This window comes from Garra rufa, chromosome 15 (genome assembly GCF_049309525.1).
Source record: "Garra rufa chromosome 15, GarRuf1.0, whole genome shotgun sequence".
NCBI classification, from domain to species: Eukaryota; Metazoa; Chordata; class Actinopteri; order Cypriniformes; family Cyprinidae; genus Garra; species Garra rufa.
Window position 1 is genome coordinate 16615357 of NC_133375.1, and position 21916 is coordinate 16637272.

At 37.8% G+C, this 21916-nt stretch overlaps 1 protein-coding gene across 1 annotated transcript in view; it reads left to right on the plus strand.

Annotated features, from left to right (window-relative positions):
• Positions 1-531: 531 nt before the first annotated feature.
• brpf1 (bromodomain and PHD finger containing, 1) overlaps positions 532-21916 on the plus strand; it is a 28009-nt gene continuing 6624 nt past the window's right edge. The window contains exons 1-11 of the mRNA XM_073818630.1: positions 532-688; positions 1488-2242; positions 7144-7333; positions 10216-10503; positions 13852-14366; positions 15412-15580; positions 15666-15797; positions 15899-16027; positions 17435-17798; positions 18149-18451; positions 19920-20189. Coding sequence (XP_073674731.1) covers positions 1533-2242; positions 7144-7333; positions 10216-10503; positions 13852-14366; positions 15412-15580; positions 15666-15797; positions 15899-16027; positions 17435-17798; positions 18149-18451; positions 19920-20189 — 3070 coding nt within the window. The 5' untranslated portion in view covers positions 532-688; positions 1488-1532. The remainder of the gene's footprint in view (positions 689-1487; positions 2243-7143; positions 7334-10215; positions 10504-13851; positions 14367-15411; positions 15581-15665; positions 15798-15898; positions 16028-17434; positions 17799-18148; positions 18452-19919; positions 20190-21916) is intronic.

Consider the following 21916-nt stretch of genomic DNA (forward strand, 5'->3'; position numbering starts at 1 on the left):
TTAAGTAAACAAGTATAAACATGTTGTTAATGTGAAGTGATAATGTAGGTGACGCGGCGCCCTCTGCAGGTGAGCATCGATCACTGCAGCCATGCGACACACACTAATGTCTGCAAAACCTTCACACAACCAATCTACTCATATTCGCAACCTTGTAATGGCCATAAATTCAAGCCAAGGTGCTTTTTTATGTATTTACATTACAAATAGTGAGGCTACAACAGCGCTAGTTCAATATTACGAGCAGCAGTATTTGTTTTTCTACTTGCATACTAAATAGACAGACGCAGCGGGCAACCGCGTGACAACGGACAGCTGATTCGTCAGTACAGCCATCATAAAGCGGAACAGAAAAAAATCTTCAAGGAGATATGGAGGGTTCCGACTGGATTTTGTTATGTATCAACGTTGACTGACCGCATGTCACATATGATAAAATTTGTTGTGTGCATATTTTAAAAAAAGGCTCTTTCCAGTGTGGCGGATTGGCGAATGTGCAGACGCGGATCGCGCGTTAGGCCCTTTGTTCGATCGCTTCAGTTCCTGGTGTTATTCAGTGTGTGTGATGATCAGAATTCATAAAGGATCCAGTTATTGAGCTCAGACTCTTCTGATCTGAATTAAACTCATCTCGGTGTGAATTCTTACTCTCGGAGTGAGCGTGAAATCTGCCGTGGACTCTGGAGTAGTAAGTTTACTACAAAACACCTTCACCTGTTAGAGATCTGTTTGTGTGTGATATTAACTATAAAATCACATTTTTACACGATCGTATTTTTATATTTCACACATTTGTAGAGGAAAAGCGGGTTTGCGTACAGTCAGTCACTAACAAAAACTGCCGTGGAGATACCGTGTTTTAAAAATATACCATGGTAATACTACAGTATTCTTTGAATGTAGTTTCGAGTGAGCTGCATGAAGCGTAATGTTTGAATTGAGCGCATGTTTTGTGGTAAACAGACTGAGATCAGATGAAAGCACACAGTGTAGTTTGATGGGTGTTGATTTGTAACGCTGCTCAAATGAACAAAAACATCGGGACATAATGGAGGGAAATTCATGGTACAGTGCAACAGTGTTTCACTTCAGTCACTTCCAGCCTTTGGTTTGTCCTTACAGTTGAATAGCCGACTTGTGGTAAAAACCACTTATTTTGAAGAGATGCTGTAGCTTACTAGTTGAAACATGAGTTGGTAATTGAAAGGATAGAGGTTTGAACCTGACGCCGTCTATATACCGTCATAACCATTAGCATTCCCATTCATCTCAGTGGCAAATGTGCTATCTTTTTTTCTTCAACTCTGATTGGCTGATGGTACTACAAGTATATTTACATGGTCTGCAGGTGATTGCTGTACTGGTACTCTGTATTACTGCTCAATGGTGAAACAAGTGTACCATGCTTTTAAATATAATAACTCTTCATTTTATGGATTTGTGTAATAAAGTAAAATCTAATAAAAGGCTTTTTGTCATCCTCGTAGATGTGAGCCGGGTCCGTTGGTGACGCCGCAGTGTGCATTGTCGGGATGGGGCTGGACTTTGACGTGAAGACGTTCTGCCACAACCTGCGGGCGACCAAACCGCCCTACGAGTGCCCGGTGGAAAGCTGCCGGAAGGTCTACAAAAGCTACAGCGGCATCGAGTACCACCTCTACCACTATGACCACGACAACCCGCCTCCGCCCCAGGGCACCCCACAGAAGAAGCGTAAGGGCCGACCGCCGCGGGCCAACTTGTCGGGTTCTGGCGAGGGCCCCGATTCTAGCACGGGTTCGGGGGTTCCGGGACAGGCCGCCACGCCGGGCAGCCCCGCCGAACGCTCTGAGCACTCGCGCTCGCCCGTCAGAGAGACCATGACCTACGCCGAAGCCCAGCGCATGGTGGAGCTGGAGATCCGTGGCAGAGTTCACCGCATCAGCATCTTTGAAAACCTGGACGTGCTTTCGGAGGAGGACAGCGGCGGCGAAGACCCCCCGTCGTCAGGAACGGGCGGCTCGGCGGCGTGTAACGGCGGCGGCGGTGAGGCCGGGGGAATCGGCAAGGACAGATTGGACAGTTCTGCGGCCAATGGAGAGAAAGGGCCGCAGAAAACAGGGAAGCACAAGAGTAAAGACAAAAAGAAAGACAGCAGCTCGCACCATCACATGAACCCGCCCGTCAAACTGCCTGAGGTGGTGTTTCGAGAGCTGGATCAGGAGAGACCGGACGCGCCCCCTCGACCCACATCTTACTACAGGTAAAATTCTGCCCCTGTCAAACAGTTGCTATACACATATAATTACATTAGGCGTAAAATGTGTGATGGGTGTTGAAGTTGATGTGGTATATGGGTCAAAGACTTTAGAATGTCCACGTCAAAAGAAATTTACAAAAGTTATTGTATGTCCTTAGAAAGCACATTAAGTGTATGTATAGTGTCTACTTTTAAGGTTTTGGAGAATAACATGTCAAAATTTGGTTGAAATAATGTTACATTGTCATTCAGTGTAACACACTATTTATGTAAAAATTCTGCTTATTTTGACTTGTACATAATACAATATATAAAAGTGTTCGGGAGCATATTCAGTTTTATTGTGTTTTAAATTAGTAAAAGCATCTTACTGACAAATGGGAAAACCTAGCATGATAGCAAATTTAAAAAAATGTAGAATTAGAGCTAATTAGGATTTGGGGTTAAAGTAATTCGCCTTTTAATATGTCATAAATTAATTTTTGTTGTAAATATGCCTGACAAGATTGTTACACTGAATAACATTTTAGAATTCCCTAATTCTTCTGTAAATTAGGGAAAAATATATGATATTTATTTTTTGTTCAGAAAAGCAAAAACAAAAATGCAATTAAATTAAACAGAAAACTTTTTCATTTTTTTCTTTTGAAAAAAACAAAACAAAAACAAAAAACAGCAACAATTTAAAGCAATATTACATTTATTGTTTTTATGCTTTTTTTAAGCTTTTTTTGTCTTTGACCCATATACAAGGTTCCTACAGGGTTTAGAAAAGTATGGAATTTGATGCAAGTATTTTCCAGGTCTGGAAAATTATCGAAAAAGAAAGCAGGGTATGGAGAAATATAGTTTCCAGACTTTTGCTCTGTTTTTTTTTCTAATAGTAAATATAAATTTATCGTACATGAAGTGAGGTTTCATGGCAGCTTATTCTTTAGTGATTGTCAAACACGACTGAATGAATTCAAGGTGCACTTTTTCATTATGCAGAATGCAGGTTATAAGCATTTTGGGTTTCTTTTCACACACAGCCTCAAGGAACTTTGCAGAAATAAAAAAACCTTGCATGTAGGACAGTGCATACTGGTCTACCCATTGTGGCATCAGCCCATTATGCAGTGTGGTTTCTCTGCCGCCACAGACTATACGTTAAAGAGACCTAAGGCCTTGAAATATGGTATACTTACAGTGTCTGAGAGAGCTCAACACACTGCAAATAAAAAAGCACATGCAAAAAAAAATAAAACATCTTCATAAATTTGACAACACACACGCTGCAAATGCTCACAACAAACAAAAACCGAAACATGCAAGTAGCACAGACCACAACAAAATGAATGAAATAAAGTGATGAACTTAACTGAGACATATTTATCAATGTTTGCTCTGAAAGGAGATTTTATTTTAACCTCCTAATCATACAATTCCTTAGCTTTTATTTTTATATTATTAGCCTAAATAAGCTGACGAAATGCACATTTACTGTAACTGTCAAAGGTTATGTAAGCAGACTTACTTTTACAACTTCCCTTACAAAAATGAACCATAGCCGAAGATATTACAATTAATTAATTAATTAATACATTTATTATTTAAAAATTTAATAAAAACAAAAAATGTTCACTGTAGTTAAACCATGGTAACTATGCACAAATTAACCATGGATTTACTGCACTAACCATAGTTTATACAGATGGTAATCAATATGCCAAAAAACAAACAAACAAAACATTGTTAATTTTCATTTTGTGGTGTTCTGTGCTTTTAGTGCATTTCTGTAATTGGTTGTTTTGTGAGTATTTGCAACACGTTTCTGTTTTGCAGCGCGTTTCTTTATTTGTATTTGCAGTGTGTTTTTGTATTTGGCTGTGTTATGAGTATTTGCAGCACATATTTCAAACTGATGATGTTTTCTTAATTTGCTAGTGCTTTTTCTACTTTCATACTGCCCTAATGACAGACAATTTGTAAACAGTTTTTTTTACAGTACTTTTTTTTTTATAGACCCTTTTAGCTTGCCAAATTTTATGCCATCAGCCTATTTTCGGTCATGGGTTCTCTGCCGCCTCAAAGGATGTTTAATTGAACATTAGGCTTTGACATTATTAGTACTACCATAAGAAAAGCCACATTTTGAGCAAGTAGATCTGTTAATTAATAAGTATCCATTTTCTTGTTTTATTCATAGTAGTGATGCACAAAGGAAATAGATTATATAAAACTAGAAATTGTAATATGGAAGTGTGCAAAAAATCCTATGTGCATGTGAAGAATTTCTCGAGGGCACAAAAAAGTTTCTTGTGTGCATTTATTTATTCATTTATTTTTTGTGTAAATTTTAGTTTTACGGGCCTTTAATTTTTTTTTTTTTTTTTATGTTAAATATGGTCTGAAAATCTACTGAGAGATTTGGAAAGTATGGAATTTTGAAACGGAAAATGTGTAGGAACCCTGTATATAGGATGTTGTACTCTCTGAATACATGTTTGTTCTTATAATCTTTCATAAGAAAAAAACTGCAGTGTTTGATGGAAAAAGTAAGAATTGTCTATTTTGATTTCATGATGGCTTTATTTTTGATTTGGCTGTTATTTCTAGTTATTTTTTGCACTGATAATTAAGTATAACTTATGTTGTTTATTTAAAATTATGTTATTTTTTTTCCTCTAAATGAAGTGAAAGGCAAGTTAATTTTTAGAAGGCAATAGGTGTTTTGGATGTATTTGTATTATTCCAACTCTCTGTATTGCAGTGTAGACAGCAGGCAGTACATACTGCAAGACAAGTTGACAAAACTAGCCGCTGCTGTAATAGACAGTTTACACACATGACCCAGACGGGGTGAAGATGAGAGATTTGTGATGTGGTGTGAACAGTGCAGGAATTGTTTGTGAGTGTGTGGAGCTCTGCTTGTGCTGGACTGCAGTGAGGAACACTTTCTATGGGTATGATGGGATGGGATCATATGAGGCTGGGTCATATAGACGAAAGCTATACATCTTGATATTTTTCCCATATTTTGACGATATTCAATATTTTTGCATTTACTGTCAAAAAATTTGAAATTGTAAAAAGTTGTCCCCCCCATAAAAAAGATGGACTACTGTACATATGAATTGCTTACTGCAAAATCAACACATTCAAAAAAAAAAAAAAGAATAATCTAGAGTCTAGTCATGCTTAGTTGTTTACTAATTGAACTCAAAGAACATTTAGAGTCATATTTATTATACAAGGTACCAATGAAAAACATGAATTACAGAAATATGCAAATGATACAAAAAGTGCAGTCTTCCTACGAAAATAAGAGGAAGAAAAAAGAAACATGTTACACATTACAGAATAAGTGGCAGCTCTGTTAGTTTGCGTTGCTCTCGGAGACCAGATGCACAGAATGGGTTGCCATGGTTACCGCTGTCAATCATCACATTTTCAGAATCAATCCAGCATGTAAATACGGTTGTCAGTCCAGAAACTCTGCAGTGTGGAGCTAGCAGCGTGACAAATAAAACTTATTTAAATTGTGAATGGGTTATAAACAGAAAGCATGAACTGACTGACAGAGCTCTGCACTCTTGTGAAAACAGCCTTTATGATCAATGAAGCTGTCTTGACTGCACAACGAATCTCTTATTTACATGCGTTTGCGTTTTGTCACGATTGTGTCGAACAGTCAGTACTGATGTTGACATGTTGCTCGGTTTCTCTGTATAATCACCTAAGCCAGAGAGATTCATTCAGCTGTGTTTAAACAATTATTGAACAAGAAGAATGCTTTTATTGAACGACACCGACGACTGGCAGATTCATTCACGAAAATATAATAGAGTTCTCCACCTCTGAAATGATGTTCCTTTTCAGCTCATGTCTCCTAGTCTAGAAACGGTGTTGTCCAGTATGTAGGCTGCTATTGTGACGGATAGCTGATGTAGTGTAGTAATGCTAGTTGACAAGCTGACATCAAATAATCAGCTTCTCTTCTCTGTTGTGACACACATCCAATTGAAGCAGCCTCTCAAATGAGACTGTGTGACCGTGGACCACAAAACCAGTCATAAGGGTCACTTTTTTTAAATTAAGCTGAATAAATAAGCTTTCCATTGATGTGTTTGTTAGGATAGGACAATATTTGGCAGAGATACAACTATTTAAAAATCTGGAATCTGAGAGTGCGAAAACATCAAAACATTGAGAAAGTTGTCCACATGACAAGTTGTCCTAATCAAAAAGTTTTGATATATTTATGGTAGGAAATTTACAAAATATCTTCATGGAACTTGTTCTTTATTTAATATCCTAATGATTTTTGGCATAAACGAAAAAAGGTATGCTTTTGACCCATACAAAGTAATTTTGTTTATTGCTGCAAATAAACCCGTTTTACTTATGACTGGTTTTGTGGTCCAGGGTCACAAATGTTCTGTGGGACTTGACTTTGTCCATTAGGATTGGATGGTTGTGGTTTTCTAATTGCTGTGATCTTGTGTTATTGTTGATTATTGTCATATTATAGAGATGTTGCTGCAGGAGGGAAAGTTAATGATTTGATTAAAGATTATAATAAGGACATATGACTTAAAGATGTGCATAGATAAATCATTTATAATAAACGATGCAGGATTCAATAAATTAAAATTTGTCCATTTTGATTTCATGCTGACTTTATTGTAAAGGTTAGGCCATTAATGGTGTATGAGTAAAGATCTGAAATGAGATTTTACGATGCTCTGGACAGTGAACTTGTTCTTCATCCTGGTCACCGTCTGATCAATGGATACAATCGAATTCTCTCAGAAATGTCCCTCTGAACCTCAGAAGACAAAGACAGTTTATTTATGTGTGTTATGAGGTATGAATGTGGCCACCTCTGACGCTGTGTTCTCCACTCTTCCTGCTTCTCTCAGGTACATCGACAAGTCTGCTGAGGAGCTGGATGAGGAGGTGGAGTACGATATAGACGAGGAAGACTACATCTGGCTGGACATTATGAATGACAGGCGTCGTGCCGATGGGGTGGCGCCCATCCCTCAGGAGGTCTTTGAGTATCTGATGGACCGACTGGAGAAGGAGTCCTACTTTGAGAGTCACAACAAGGTGAGCTGTGCTTCAGTCAGTCTGACAGCTGCTTTCTAAAGGAAGCTTCAATGCTCTAGCACAGTGGAATGAACAAAATAGTTTTAAATGGACAAAAATGGGATGTTAAGTGATTTTAAATCTGACGCTGTGTAAATAAAAGAGCACTGAATCATAATGACTTAAAAGAGCTGTTTATACTTCAGTTTCTTACTGTCAAAAAACACCATCATGATAGTAACTTGTATAAACAAAATATGTGACCCTGGAGCACAAAACCAGTCTTAAGTCGCTGGGGTATATTTGTAGCAATAGCCAAAAATACATTGTATGGGTCAAAATTATTGATTTTTCTTTTATGCCAAAAAATCATTAGGAAATTAAGTAAAGATCATGTTCCATGAAGATTTTTTGTAAAATTCCTACTGTAAACCTATCAAAATGTAATATTTGATTAGTAATATGCATTGTTAAGAACTTAATTTGGACAACTTTAAAAGTGATTTTCTCAGTATTTTGATTTTCAAATAGATGCATCTCGGCCAAATATTGTCCTATCCTAACAAACCATATATCAATAGAAAGCTTATTTATTGAGCTTTCATATGTATACATCTCAGTTTTGTAAAATGTTACCTTCTGACTGGTTTTGTGGTCCAGGGTCACAAATATGAGCTAAAACAGGCAGATGTGGATGACAAGGCTATTTGATTTAATTGGAAATCATAATCACAATCATTTTAGTCAATGATTTAAGTCATGTTTATTTATAACAATTACCCCTGGCTTAGGCTAGTCCCAGACTAAAATGCATGTTTGAGCAGTCTCAACTGAAAATATCTTGCTCTGACATAGCTTGAAATATCTCAGTTGCATTGTCTTAAGACGCACACCTGAAACATTTTTTTTTCTAAGACGTTTTTATAAAAGCTGCTTAAATATCTTAATTTAACTAAGGCCTAGTCCTGGCTTAAGCTAAGTCCTGCCTGTGAAACAGGGCCTTAATTAACTTTTGAAAACTTTTGAATATACATTTACATTCAGTCATTTAGCGACACTTTTATCCAAAGCAACTTACAAATGAGGACAATGAAAGCAATCAAAATCAGCAAAAGAGCAATGCTATGGAAGTGTATTACAAGTCTCAGATTAGCTTAATGCAGTATACTTAGCAAGGTTTTTAAATTGTATAGTAAATAAAAAGAAAACGGATAGAGTAGAAAAAGAATAGAGCAAGCTAGTGTTTTTTGGTAATTGTATAATAAATAAAAAGAACAAATATACAAAAGATAGAAGATATAAAAAGAATAGAGAAGGTTTTTTGTTAATTATATAATAAAAAGAAAAAAAAATAGCTTGAATTAAGTTTGCAGTAAGATGCAATACCAAAATTAATATGCTATTGAAATTTCACAATACTAATTCACAAAAATGTTTATTAAAGCTAGAAAACAAGTAACTCAGTCAAAAGCAGTGATTTTAATTAAAAAAAGATTTTTTGATTAACATAAAATGGTTTGCAATCACTTAAATGTGATTTTAAAGGTCACTCAAAGTTTAACCAAAAATTACAATTTTGCCATTATTTACTCATTCTAAACCATTTCAAAACACATATACAACACATTTTTAGTAAAACCTGAGAGATTTCTGTCCTTCCATTGAAAGTCCATGTAACCGAAAATTTGTTGATTCAGAAAGTTAAAAAAGACACTGGAAGTAAGTGGTTAAACCCAAGATTTCGGACACGATTGCTTTATAATATGAACAGATTTAATTTAGGGTTTTATTCATTTCTAAACATTTATCAATGCACTTACTTACAGCATGTATAATATAGTAAACTACAGCTCAGATTTGATGCATGAACCAGTGTGGTTTGTATCTGTGAGGTGTTCATTATAGGTTTGAAAATCTGTTTATCATATTAAATGATCATTGCTCTTCAAAAGACTTGGATAAAACCAACTTGATTCATATGCATTATGAACTTTCTGAAGCATCAGGGTTTTAGTTACAGGGATTTCAATGGACTTTTTGGGTGAACTATCATTTTGAGTTTTTTTTGTCTTGTTTCCAGACAGAATATCTAAAAATTCTTAAATCAACAAGGATTTTCTAGACGAGTAAAAATTTTTAAAAATTCTACTCAAAATTGAGTGGGTTTGAGAAAAATAATCCTGTTTTCATTTTGAAATAAGATTTTTTTTCTTACCCATTGGCAGATTAGTTCATTTAAATCACTTAATGTTGACTTGTTTTTTTCTGAAAACAAATTGTTACTTAAATCCTTGTTGATTTAAGAATTTTTAGAAATTTTGGCTGGAAACAAGACAAAAAATCTTAAAATGATAGTTTACCCAAAAAGTCCATTGAAATCCCTGTAACTAAAACCCTGATACTTCAGAAAGTTCATAATGCATATGAATCAAGTTGGTTTTATCCAAGTCTTTTGAAGATCAATAATCACTTTATTTGATGAACAGATTTATAAACCTATAACGAACACCTCACAGATACCTACAAACCGCATTGGTTCAGGCATACACACTTGAGCTGCAGTTTACCATATTTTACATGCTATAAGTAAGTGCATGGATAAATGTTTATAAAATTCAAGTAAGAAAAGCTTTTTGCAGTGTATTTGATCGTGCAAGCACATTAAGACGTGAAGACAGATTGCTTGATGTGTTCCAAAGATGAAAACGAGAGTGTCATTTATCCCAATTATCTTGTCTTCGTAATCGCTGGAAGTCAAAATCCTAATTGAAAATAAAGTTTGATTAAGCTCTAGATGACATCACTGTTGACATTTGGATGGTCTTGTGGAGACACACACACACACACACACACACACACACACACACACACACGTGATTGACGATGCTCATGCGCTCCTGCAGGGTGACCCCAGCTCTCTGATCGATGAAGATGCCGTGTGCTGTATCTGTAACGACGGCGAGTGTCAGAACAGCAACGTCATCCTGTTCTGCGACATGTGTAACCTGGCAGTGCATCAGGAGTGCTACGGCGTTCCCTACATCCCCGAGGGCCAGTGGCTGTGCCGCCGCTGCCTGCAGTCGCCCTCCAGAGCCGTGGACTGTGCCCTGTGCCCCAACAAGGGCGGTGCTTTCAAGCAGACGGACGACGCACGCTGGGCTCATGTGGTGTGTGCGCTGTGGATTCCTGAGGTGAGCCCCGTGTGTCTGTGTGTGACGCTCAGTGTCTGCAGCAGATACCGACTCTTAAAGAGCTAGGAAACGTTGTGATTGTCTAGATCTGGGTCTGCCATATGGAGGGAATGCGATGGCGTCTGCTGAATTTCATTACTTCACCCTTTTCCTGCTTTGCTCTGCCTTCCACTCACATTAATAAACATTTACTCTAGAGGATGATGAGTCTTTAGATGTTGTGTTGAAGTCTTTTGAATGTGATTAACAATTGTTTTAAAAACATTGCAAATTCGGTTTGGTTTGATGTATATCAGATAAAGTTTGTGCCATTTTTTTCTGAAGGAAAAATGCCTCTTTCAGCTGAAGTTGTAAACTACATACATATACAGAATTATACTACATGTAATTCTGTCAGGTGGTGCATTACTGTAATATGTGACCCTGGACCACAAAACCAGTCTGAAGTAGCTCAGGTATATTAGTAGCAATAGCCAAAAATACATTGCATGGGTCAAAATTATTGATTAGGATATTAAGATCATTTTCCATGAAGATATTTTGTAAATTTCCTACCGTAAATATATCAAAACCTGATTTTTGATTAGTAGTATGCATTAAGAGCTTCATTTGGACAACTTTAAATGTGATTTTCTCAATATTTAGATTTTTTTCACCCTCAGATTCTAGATTTTCAAATAGTTGTATCTCAGCCAAATATTGCCCTATCCTAACAATCCATACATCAATGGAAAGCCCATGTATTCAACTTTCCAACTTACCCTTATGATTGGTTTTGTGGTCCATGGTCACAAAAGGTTAAGTTTAAATTATTACATTCAATTGCTATGTAATTTTAGATATAATACGAATAATCAAACTTGAATGTATACAAGCATTTAAATTGCACTCAAGGCCATTTTTAACTTTTTTATGATATAATAATTTCTACTTCATTTTTTTTGCAGAAATATAAACATGTAATAGTATTCAAACACGCATTCAGTAATGAAGACACAGAAGATAACGATGAAGTAAAATATTACCAACATGGGTAACACTTAACATAAGTTGTCATTTGTTAACAATTAGTAAATGTATTAAGTAACATGAACAAACATGTTAATTTAATTTTGTTAATATTAGTTAATAAAAACTACAGTTGTTCATTGTTTTTTTTATGTTAGTTCAGAGTGCATTAACTAATGTTAACAAACACAACTTGTGATATTAATAACGCAGTAGTAAATGCAAAAATTGACATAAAATATTAATAAATGCTGTAGAATTATTGTTCTTTCTTAGTTCATGTTAACTTATGTAGTTAACTAATGAACCTTATTATAAAGTATTACCCAAGCAGTTTTATTTAGGTCTTTCCATTGACTAATTGATTACATGAGACATGATGCATTTCAGCAAGTTTTTCTTTCTTTCAGCATGCCTTTATTCATTTATTTGGTGCTGTAACAAATAGTAAAGACTGTTCATGTGCTGCTTAAACTAAGACACTACAGTGATCTGGCACACTGCATTAAAACAGAATTTATTGTTTGAATTTGTGATGAAGTTGTTAGGTAGAAAGCTCTTGGTTTCTTTGCAAACGTTGTGTTTTATCTCTATTATTATGAATAATGTTTAGTGATGTTGTGACGCATCAACAAACAACAGCATAGACTGAACGGTCCATCTTGGGATTTAGGAATCGATATCACTTCATCATAATGAAGATTGATCATCAGATTGGAGCTACGAGCACAATGGCAGGAATAAAAGCCAAGCACCCAACAAAATGTCCTGTTATTCTCTTGGTTAACATAGAAACAGTGTTACTTTACAAAAATGAGAAATCTTGCCTTGGCAACTAGCAGTTTTTATAAATAAAAAGTTCTTAAATATATTCTTTACTTTAGAGGAGAAATTCACTTCCAGAAGAAACATTTACAGATAATTTACTCACCTCCTTGACATCCAACAACATGTTCATGTCTTTCTTTCTTCAGCCGTAAAAAAAAAGGGTCTTATCTGCCGAAATGATCAGTAATTTTCCCCCCAAAAATTGTATATTTTATATACTTTTTAACCTCAAATACTCATCTTGTCATCTTGTCCGAATTCAAAATCGTCCAACATTGCTGTTTTACCTTTTTTTTGTTAAGGGCATTTGCCTTTTTTTGCATGTTCACTTTGTAAACACAGGGCCAGTACTTCTGCACCAGTGTTAATTTTGATTTAGTCTTAGTCATAGTCTGACTAGTTTTAGTCAACTGAATCTACAGTAAATGTAGTCGGGTAAAATCAACAGTGTAATGCATTTATTAAGCATTTCTCTAAAATGACCAAACTCATTGTACAGGTTTGATGTTAAGGTTCTTTCTTGATAGACACAGATTTAACTGCGTGACATGCAACATGCCTTTATATTGAAATTAAATGAAATCACGTAATACAACGGCATATTAAGCAAGAATTCATATGTTAAACATCTTTAGCTAGCTTGATAGAGATGGATCGCTCAAATCAGAAAGAATGTAAAGGCTATGATGACGGCAATGAATGAGCGGTAAATTATAGTTCACAAGGAATTAGTTTGTTCCTTCTAGATACTGAATATTTTCAGGTGAAAGCATGATTTACAACACTAATTCACACGCAATCGCTCTGTCAATAATGCATTAAAACAAATGTAATGGTATCTGTTTTCGAATAAACAGACATCTGTAAGAAATGCAGCGATCCGTAGGTAAAATAACTGACGAAAATGTATTTTTACAAACTTTGCACGGCATAAAGCAGCAGTTATACTCTTAATGCTGACAATGTTATTAGCTTGGTATGTGGTAGGAACAAAGTTTGCACACTAGTGTTCCAAACTCTCCTGTTATTTTATTTTAGTATTTTTTTATTTTAATATGTGTTATGAACAGGACCGTTATTTCAAACATTATTTCTTTTTTTGACTCTGAGTGAAGGCAGAGCGGTGTTTCTGATATCAGTGAGCGAGGAGTGGAGCTGGAGCGGAGTGATTATTAAATGCACCTAGTATTTTATAGGTTCAAATAGACACAATCTTGTTTTTTTTTTTTTTATTCTGCTGGTAGTTCGTTTTGCTTAAATAGAAATTGAGGCCTGCCTCTAATTCTGGCCTCCTTCTAATAAAGGCCTGGACTGCGATGCGCTGGAGGAAAATAAAGGCCCGGGCCTGTATTAGAGGATTTACGGTATCTGAAAATCTTTGTTCTGGAAGTGAACTCTAAGTAATTAACTTTTTTTTTGGTTTTAGGCTAAATGGCTGGCAGCTTTATAGCTGCATGGAAGGGACTTTTTGCTCTGTGCTTCATCATTTCATTTCCTTCTTTTCACTTTCAGGTGTGTTTTGCTAATACGGTCTTCCTGGAGCCCATCGACAGCATCGAGCACATCCCTCCCGCCCGCTGGAAGCTGACCTGCTACATCTGTAAACAGCGCGGCTCTGGTGCCTGCATCCAGTGCCACAAAGCCAACTGCTACACCGCCTTCCACGTCACCTGCGCCCAACAGGCCGGCCTCTACATGAAGATGGAGCCCGTGCGTGAGACTGGTGCTAACGGGACTTCTTTTAGCGTGCGCAAAACAGCCTACTGCGACATCCACACACCGCCAGGCTCCGCCCGTCCACTGGGAGGTGTGGGAGGGGCCAGTATGGGCTCCTCCCACAGCGAAGGCGAGGCAGAGGATGAGGAGGATGTGGCCGGCGGAGAGGAGGATGGGAAGGGCTGGAGCTCGGAGCGTGCCAAGAGGGCGAAAGCAAAATCACGGCTGAAGATGAAAAGGGCCAGGAAGATCCTGGCTGAAAGGAGAGCGGCTGCTCCGGTGGTGTCAGTGCCATGTATTCCACCACACAAGTATGCATTATATTTGCTTTGATCTCAGAATTATGCTCTCTCATACTTTTGTAGAATACAGTGAATTTCTAGAAGACTCATGCGGGTCTTATTTGGCACCAAAATTCTAAAAGACCGTAATATGAATTAAGTTCATGGCCCCAATATATAGTGAAATCAAAGTGATTTGTAGAGTTGTGTTCACAAATGGATCCTCTGTAGTGAATGGGTGCCGTCAGAATGAGTGTCCAAACAGCTGATTACAACATAACAATAATCCACACCAGTCCAGTCCATCAGTTAACATCTTGAGAAAACACAAGAAACAAATCTGTTATTTATTTCAAACAGTGGCTTAAAAATACTTGTCCTCTATCTATGTTATTGCTTTCTGCAGGGAGGGTGAGTACATTTTCAGCAAAGTGAGTTACTGAGAGGATAGCTGGTAGCACTTATTTATGACCCTGGATCACAAAACCACTCATAAGGGTCAATTTTCTGAAACTGAGATTTTTACATCATCTGAAAGTTTAAGCTTTCCATTGATGTATGGTTTGTTAGAATAGGACATTATTTGGTCAAAATACAACTATATGTAAATCTGGAATCTGAGGGTGCAAAAAAAATTAAAATATGTCAAATCTTGAACTTTTGAATTTGAGAAAATCACCTTTAAAGTTGTCCAAAGGAAATTCTTAGCAATGCATATTACTGATCAAAAATTAAGTTTTGATATATTTATGGGTAGGAAATTTACAAAATATCTCCATGGAGCATGATCTTAATATCCTAATGATTTTTGGCATGAAAGAAATCAATAATTTTGACCCATACAATGTATTTATGGCTATTGCTGCAAATTGCCACTTAAGACTGGTTTTGTGGTCCAGGGTCGCATTTAATGACACTTGAACATAATGTTCACAAACAGAATGAAGAAGAACTTCTTCAGCAAGTGTGTTGTAGAGAATTTAATGGTAATGTAATGGTCAAGAGCTCTCGGACTCCATAAAGCACTAGTGTGAATGAGCAGATGGAGCTGAGAGTGTTGTGTCTTCTGCTTCAGGTTGAGTAAGATCACCAGTAACCTGACGGTGCAGAGGAAGAGTCAGTTCATGCAGAGGCTGCACAGCTACTGGACCCTGAAGAGACAGAGCCGCAACGGCGTTCCTCTCCTGCGGCGTCTCCAGACACACCTGCAGTCCCAGCGCAACGCTGAGCCGCTCCCCGTCACGGTTCGTACTCCCGAAGACTCGCTGAGTGGATATAAAAGACGTGATGAACTTTCTCGTTTGACGTTAGTTTTGTTTGTTTGAACAGAGGGACGGCCAGGAAAAACACTCAATGTTAAAGGAGCAGTTGAAAGCGTGGCAGAGACTCCGTCACGACCTGGAACGAGCCCGACTGCTGGTGGAGCTCATCCGCAAGAGAGAGAAACTCAAGAGAGAGACTGTGAGAGACTCTGCCACCGAAGACATTGTCCTTAAAAATGAGAAAGAATGTGGTTGCATTCTGTGTTACGATGACTAACGGGTATTTCTGTGTTTGTACAGATCAAGATGCAGGAGATGGTGTTGGAGATGCAGTTGACTCCATTTCTGGTGTTGTTGCGGAGCACACTGGAGCAGCTGCAGGAGCGTGACACCAATAACTTCTTTACTGAGCCTGTACCTTTAAGTGAGGTACACACGAACACACAGAGCCCTCACAGAAGCACATTCCTGTAATAATAGTCATGTAACACATTGGCACATTTAGAGGTCCGCATTCCCATTTTTGTTGCACTGCGAGATTTACTTTGGTAGAACTTTTAATTTGTTCTTTTATATAGTTGAAGTGGTTATTAATTTAATTTTTTCACTTGTTTTCTGCCGTCAACATAGCTGTGGGAGCTGGCATGGTGCTTAATTATAAACAATTAATCTACTTACTTTTTTAAAGTGTTACAGTTGAGGTCAAAAGTTTACATCCCCCTTTCAGAATCTGCTAAATGTTAATTATTATACCAAAATAAGAGGGGTCATACAAAATGCATGTTGCTGTTTATTTAATACCAACCTGAATAAGATATTTCACATAAAAGATGTTTACATATAGTCCACAAGAGGAAATAATAGTTGAATTTATAAAAATGACCATGTTAAACTGCCTGCTGTTCTTCAGAAAAATCCCAGAGGTCTCACAGATTCTGTGTTTTGTCAGCATTTTTGTGTATTTGGACCCTTTCCAACAATGACTGTATGATTTTGAGACCCATCTTTTCACACTGAGGACAACTGAGGGACTCATATGCAACTATTACAGAAGGTTCAAACACTCACTGCTGCTCCAGAAGGAAAAACAATGCATTAAGAGGCAAACTTTTTGAATTTGATGATCAGGGTAAATTGAACTTATTTTGTCTTCTTGGAAACATGTAAATATCCTCTGTATCATCTGTAGCCTCAAGGGCAGTACTAAATGGAAAAAATATATATTTAGGCAAAATAAGAAAAATCTACATACCTTCATCCTGATTTTACACGTCTTCTAAAGTTTTAATGCATGGTTTTTCCTTCTGGAGCATCAGTGAGTGTTTGAACCTTCTGTAATAGTTGCAGATGAGTCCCTCAGTTGTCCTCAGTGTGTAAAGATGGATCTCAAAATCATACAGTCATTGTTGGAAAGGGTTCAAATACACACAAATGCTGGAAAACCAAAGAATGTGTGAGACCTGGGGGATTTTTCTGAAGAGCAGTAGGACAAACAAGGGACTCATGAACAACTATCGCTAAACAAAAACACAGCTGTGGATCATTCAGGCAACAACACAGTGTGTGTAAACTTTTGAACAAGGTCATCTTTTATTCAGGTCGGTATTAAATAAAACAAAAAAAAAACATGCATTTTGTATGATCCCTCTTATTTTGGTAAAATAATTAACATTTTGCAGATTCTAATTTTGCATCATTCAAATTTCGCCCTCAGCTGTACTTAATGTGAAGCTGTTTTTCCACCGATGCCAAAGTTGTCATCTATTATTAAGTTCTCTGAATACTTTTTTTACAGATATAACCCTTACTGTGAGTGTGTTTCTTGCTCTTCTCCAGGTCCCAGATTACCTGGACCACATCGAGCGGCCAATGGATTTCCAGACCATGTGGAAGTGTTTAGAGTCGCATCGCTATCTCAGCTTTGAATCTTTCGAGGGCGACTTTCTGTTGATCGTCAACAACTGTTTGAAGTACAACGCCAAAGACACGGTTTTCTACCGCGCTGCGCTACGATTGCGAGAAGCAGGTGGTGCTGTTTTACGGCAAGCTCGCAGACAGGCGGAGAGAATCGGTTTTGATTACGAGACGGGCTTGCATCTTCCTCGAGAGCCGAGTCCAGATTCACCGCACGAACGAGAGAGAGATCGAGAACGAGACAAAGAGAGAGAACGAGAGAGATCAGCATCACTCATTGATGACGGTGAATTGGCTTTCTCTGTGAAAGTTTTCTGTATATCTATAATATCAAGCAAAAACTATTACCAAACCTAAAATTATAGTAGTATTTAACTGTTTTAGCACATTATACATGTGTTCAACTCAAATATGGTCAATTTGGATGGCCCAACAATTGAAATGACAGTTTTGACATTATGCATTGAACTACTTTTTGTTGTGAAACACTGTTGTTTCAGACATGTCCCATGTTTTGGGAATATGTTTGCAGATGTTGTAGAGCTTGTTTCACTGAGCATTTCCTAAAAAGGCATATAAATGTTTTGCAACTTTTCACATGGAAAGTGAGTTTTCCGTTCTTTTTTCCTCTGGCAGATTTCCTGACGGATAATCGGCTGCGTTTACCTGTAGATGAGCAGCTGCAGATCCTGCAGGCGCGCTATGATGAGGTCATGTCAGGGAAGCACAGCATCGGTCAGTCGCGGCGAGCTAAAGCCCTGAAGAAAGAGATGACGGCCTTAAAGCGGAAGATGTCCCACCAGCGCGAGGGCATCTGTGGCATGGGCAACCACGATTCGGGCCTGTCGCTGGAGCGCGGCTCAGTCCTCGCGCATCACGCCTCAGGGGGAAACCGCCACGATGAAGGAGAGAGCAGCAGCCACGAGATCAGTGGGAAAGGTCAGAAAATACCACAAACAGCTTGAAACCGACCTCAGATAACACTGAGCATCAAACGTCAACATGCCACTCATCCAGGTTTTTGGTGAAATCGTGCAGCTTGTTAAGGAAACGTGATGTTAGTTCACAAAAGCAATCAGACTTGTAAACTCCTATCTGGTGGAGAATAAAGCGGGTTGAATAAATTGCATTAAAGGAAGGACCCGAGCCATAGAGAACTAAATATCACAGTACCACCCAGAGTACTCTAGCACTGTGGTAATGGCCAAACAGCCTTCATGTTTTCTTCAGAAAATGTGAAAATCTATTTTTTATATATATAATAATAATTTGTTTGAATATGAGCTATCATTTCGATCATCATCTAGACCAGTACATTACAGCATTCAAATAACTCTGGATTTAAAGTATAATATGAAGACTTTTGTGACCACACAAATTAGGTTACTTGTATCATCATTATTAAATATATGTAATGTTTAAGGCGAGACACTGCAGGTGAATAGGGTAAAAAATTTGTAATAATAATTATCACCTTACTTACTACCACACAATTTACTCAGTATTCTCAGTGTTTTACATTTAAAGTTCACCTCCAAGGTGTTCATGTCTTTCTTTCTTCAGTCGTAAAAAAACATTTTTTTAGAGGAAAACATTTCAGGATTTCTCTCCATATAGTGGACTTCTATGGTGCCCCGAGTTTGAACTTCAGAAACGCAGTTTAAATGCAGCTTCAAAGGACTCTAAACGATCCCAGCCGAGGAAGAAGGGTCTTATCTAGTGAAACGATTAGATTATTTTCTTATTTATTGTAGTTTTAATAAATTTATATACTTTTTAACCACAAATGCTTGTCTTGTCTAGCTCTGTGTGAGCTCTGTGTGTTCTGGTTCAAGGGAGTTAGGGTGTCGAAAATCGTCCTACATTGCCGTTTTACCTTTTTTTGGTAAAGGGCATTTGACCTTCTTTGCGTGTTCACTTTGTAAACACTGGGTCGGTACTTCTGCAGCAATGTAGGACGATTTTGAAGTTGGAGGAGAAAATGAGATGGGAGTTTTTCGACATACCCTAACTGTATTGAACCAGAGTTCAGGCAGAGCTAGACAAGACGAGCTTTTGAGAATTTTTTTTTTTTTTTTTAGAAAACAACCATTTCGCTCGATAAGACTCTTCTTCCTCGGCTGGGATCGTTTAGAGCCCATTAAAGCTGCATTTAAACTGAATATTGGAAGTTCAAACTCGGGGCACCATAGAAGTTCACTATATTTAGAGAAATCCTGAAATGTTTTTCTCAAAAAACAATTTTTTATTGACTGAAGAAAGAAAGACATGAACATCTTGGATAACAACAGGGTGAGTAAATTCTCTGTACATTTTTGTACAGATAATTTGAACTTGACTGAATTTGAAACATGATTGTGATTCTTTTTAAATGCACAAATATTTAGGCTTTTCTTTCTCTCCGTAGATCTGAGCACATCGTCTTCTGCTCTGGCCCCTGAGGTCGGCCGGCGTACATCTGTCCTCTTCTCCAAGAAGAACCCTAAAGCTGTGGGGCCTCCCAAACGGCCGGGTCGACCCCCTAAGAACCGAGAGGTGCTGCATGGGCCAGGGGTGTTGGGTTCCAGTCCTATAGGCCCACCGCAGCTCCCTTCTCTCACCCCGTCCCGCAAAAGACCCCACAGTCCCCAGTCCAGCTCCAGCTCAGAGTCCGACAGCGAACACGATCTCATACTGGGTACGTCTGCACCATTGACATACGGTACCAGTACAGCAGCACTGATCCGTCTCTATCAGGCTCAGAAATGAGCTTTTCCATTTGCCCCCACACATTGATTTCCAGGGGCACTTTTCTTTTCTTAAGGGCATTTTTATAATCACCTTATTAAATATATCTGTGATGTCTTTTGTCAAACACTTTAATCAGTTACTTCAATCTGAATACTGTAAAATTTGTTACCAATAAAATCAACTCAAAGTCATTTTGACACTGCCAAGGTGGCACAGAAGCGGCATAGCATTTGTTTAATGCTGCTCAAAGGTGGCATAATTGTGTTTACACAATTTTACAATGTTATGAGATTGGAGTTAAAGTTGTAAAAGGACAAACAGGAACTCATTACAGGTTAGGGCTGCAATATGATAAATCATTACTGTCGATTATTGCTTTTGCTGCTGTAATAATGATTATGAATGTTGATTAAGAGCATAAAAACCATTATTGTATTTGGGGAAATGGCACGTCATATTCTTTAGCTACTCAAACAACAATCTGCTAAAACTTGAACATGAATTTAGTAGTTTAAGGCATAATCTAATGTGTTTTTTATGCATTAGAAAATCAAAACTTCACAATGGTTAAGTAGTATGAAAACAAAACAATCATTCAAACTGGGAATAAATTATAGGAGTGAGCAAAGAACGTTCCCCATCACTTCATGTTTGCAAAAAACAACTATCCACCAACTATCTCTACACTGACAAAACAATCTCTTACTCCCATCATGAACAACGCAGTGCAGATATGATGTGAAGATTTGCAGATTTGTTCACTGCTGACTAGTTTAAATGTTTCTGATTGGCCTTTGCGTTAATGTGCTCAACACATACATGGTGACTTATGTAATGCTGCCAAACATGTGTTCAAAAAAAATATTTGAACGCAACGTAAGCAGATCTAGATGTAATGCAATCGACACCTTTCATTTTTTTCACTTTAAGCATGACATTCCTAATCAATAGAGTTTAATTGTGCAGGAGCAGTTTTTGCCCACTTCTCTTGATAGTAGAGGGCATTTTGGTGGCAATTTTTCCCTAAGCCCTCATTAACTTTTGACCCTGGCCTCTATAAAGCTCTATATAGTCTCTGGCTTCACTTTCATCAAATTGGCAGTTTTAATTTTTCATATATAGGATAAATGTCACGAGTCATATAGTCTTGCATAGCCAAACACTGTCTGCTGCACATGGCAGTTTAAGCAGACAGTGGCGATGAGGACGAGTAAATCTGTGATCTGTGACACGACCCTGTGTTGAGATCTGCTGCAGATCATGTATTGGCAGAGACGCCTGCAGGCCTTCAAATGACATTCTCAGTTCAGCACAACTCTGCATTTGTTTTGCTGCTGAGAGACTTTTGCCATTCTTGACTGAATCCTGCTGTTTAAGCTGGATTCTTGTCAAGGTTTCAATCATCAGCGCTCATATTCACACACTCACTAACTCCCACACTCCTCTGTGAGTCAGATGTTTTCTGTAAAGAGGCTTGAATGCTGGGAAGTCCCCACCAGCAGACGACTCATGAAGACACCAGGATGAGTGCTCGAATGGAAAACAAAGCCTTGTTTGCCAAAAAAAACCCACTGTTTACTTTTTCTGTGGAAAAACACATTTTGATCATACAGCTCTTTTCTAGAGTGGCTGCTGAGGCCATTAAAAGATTACTCCATTTTCAGAATAAAAAAT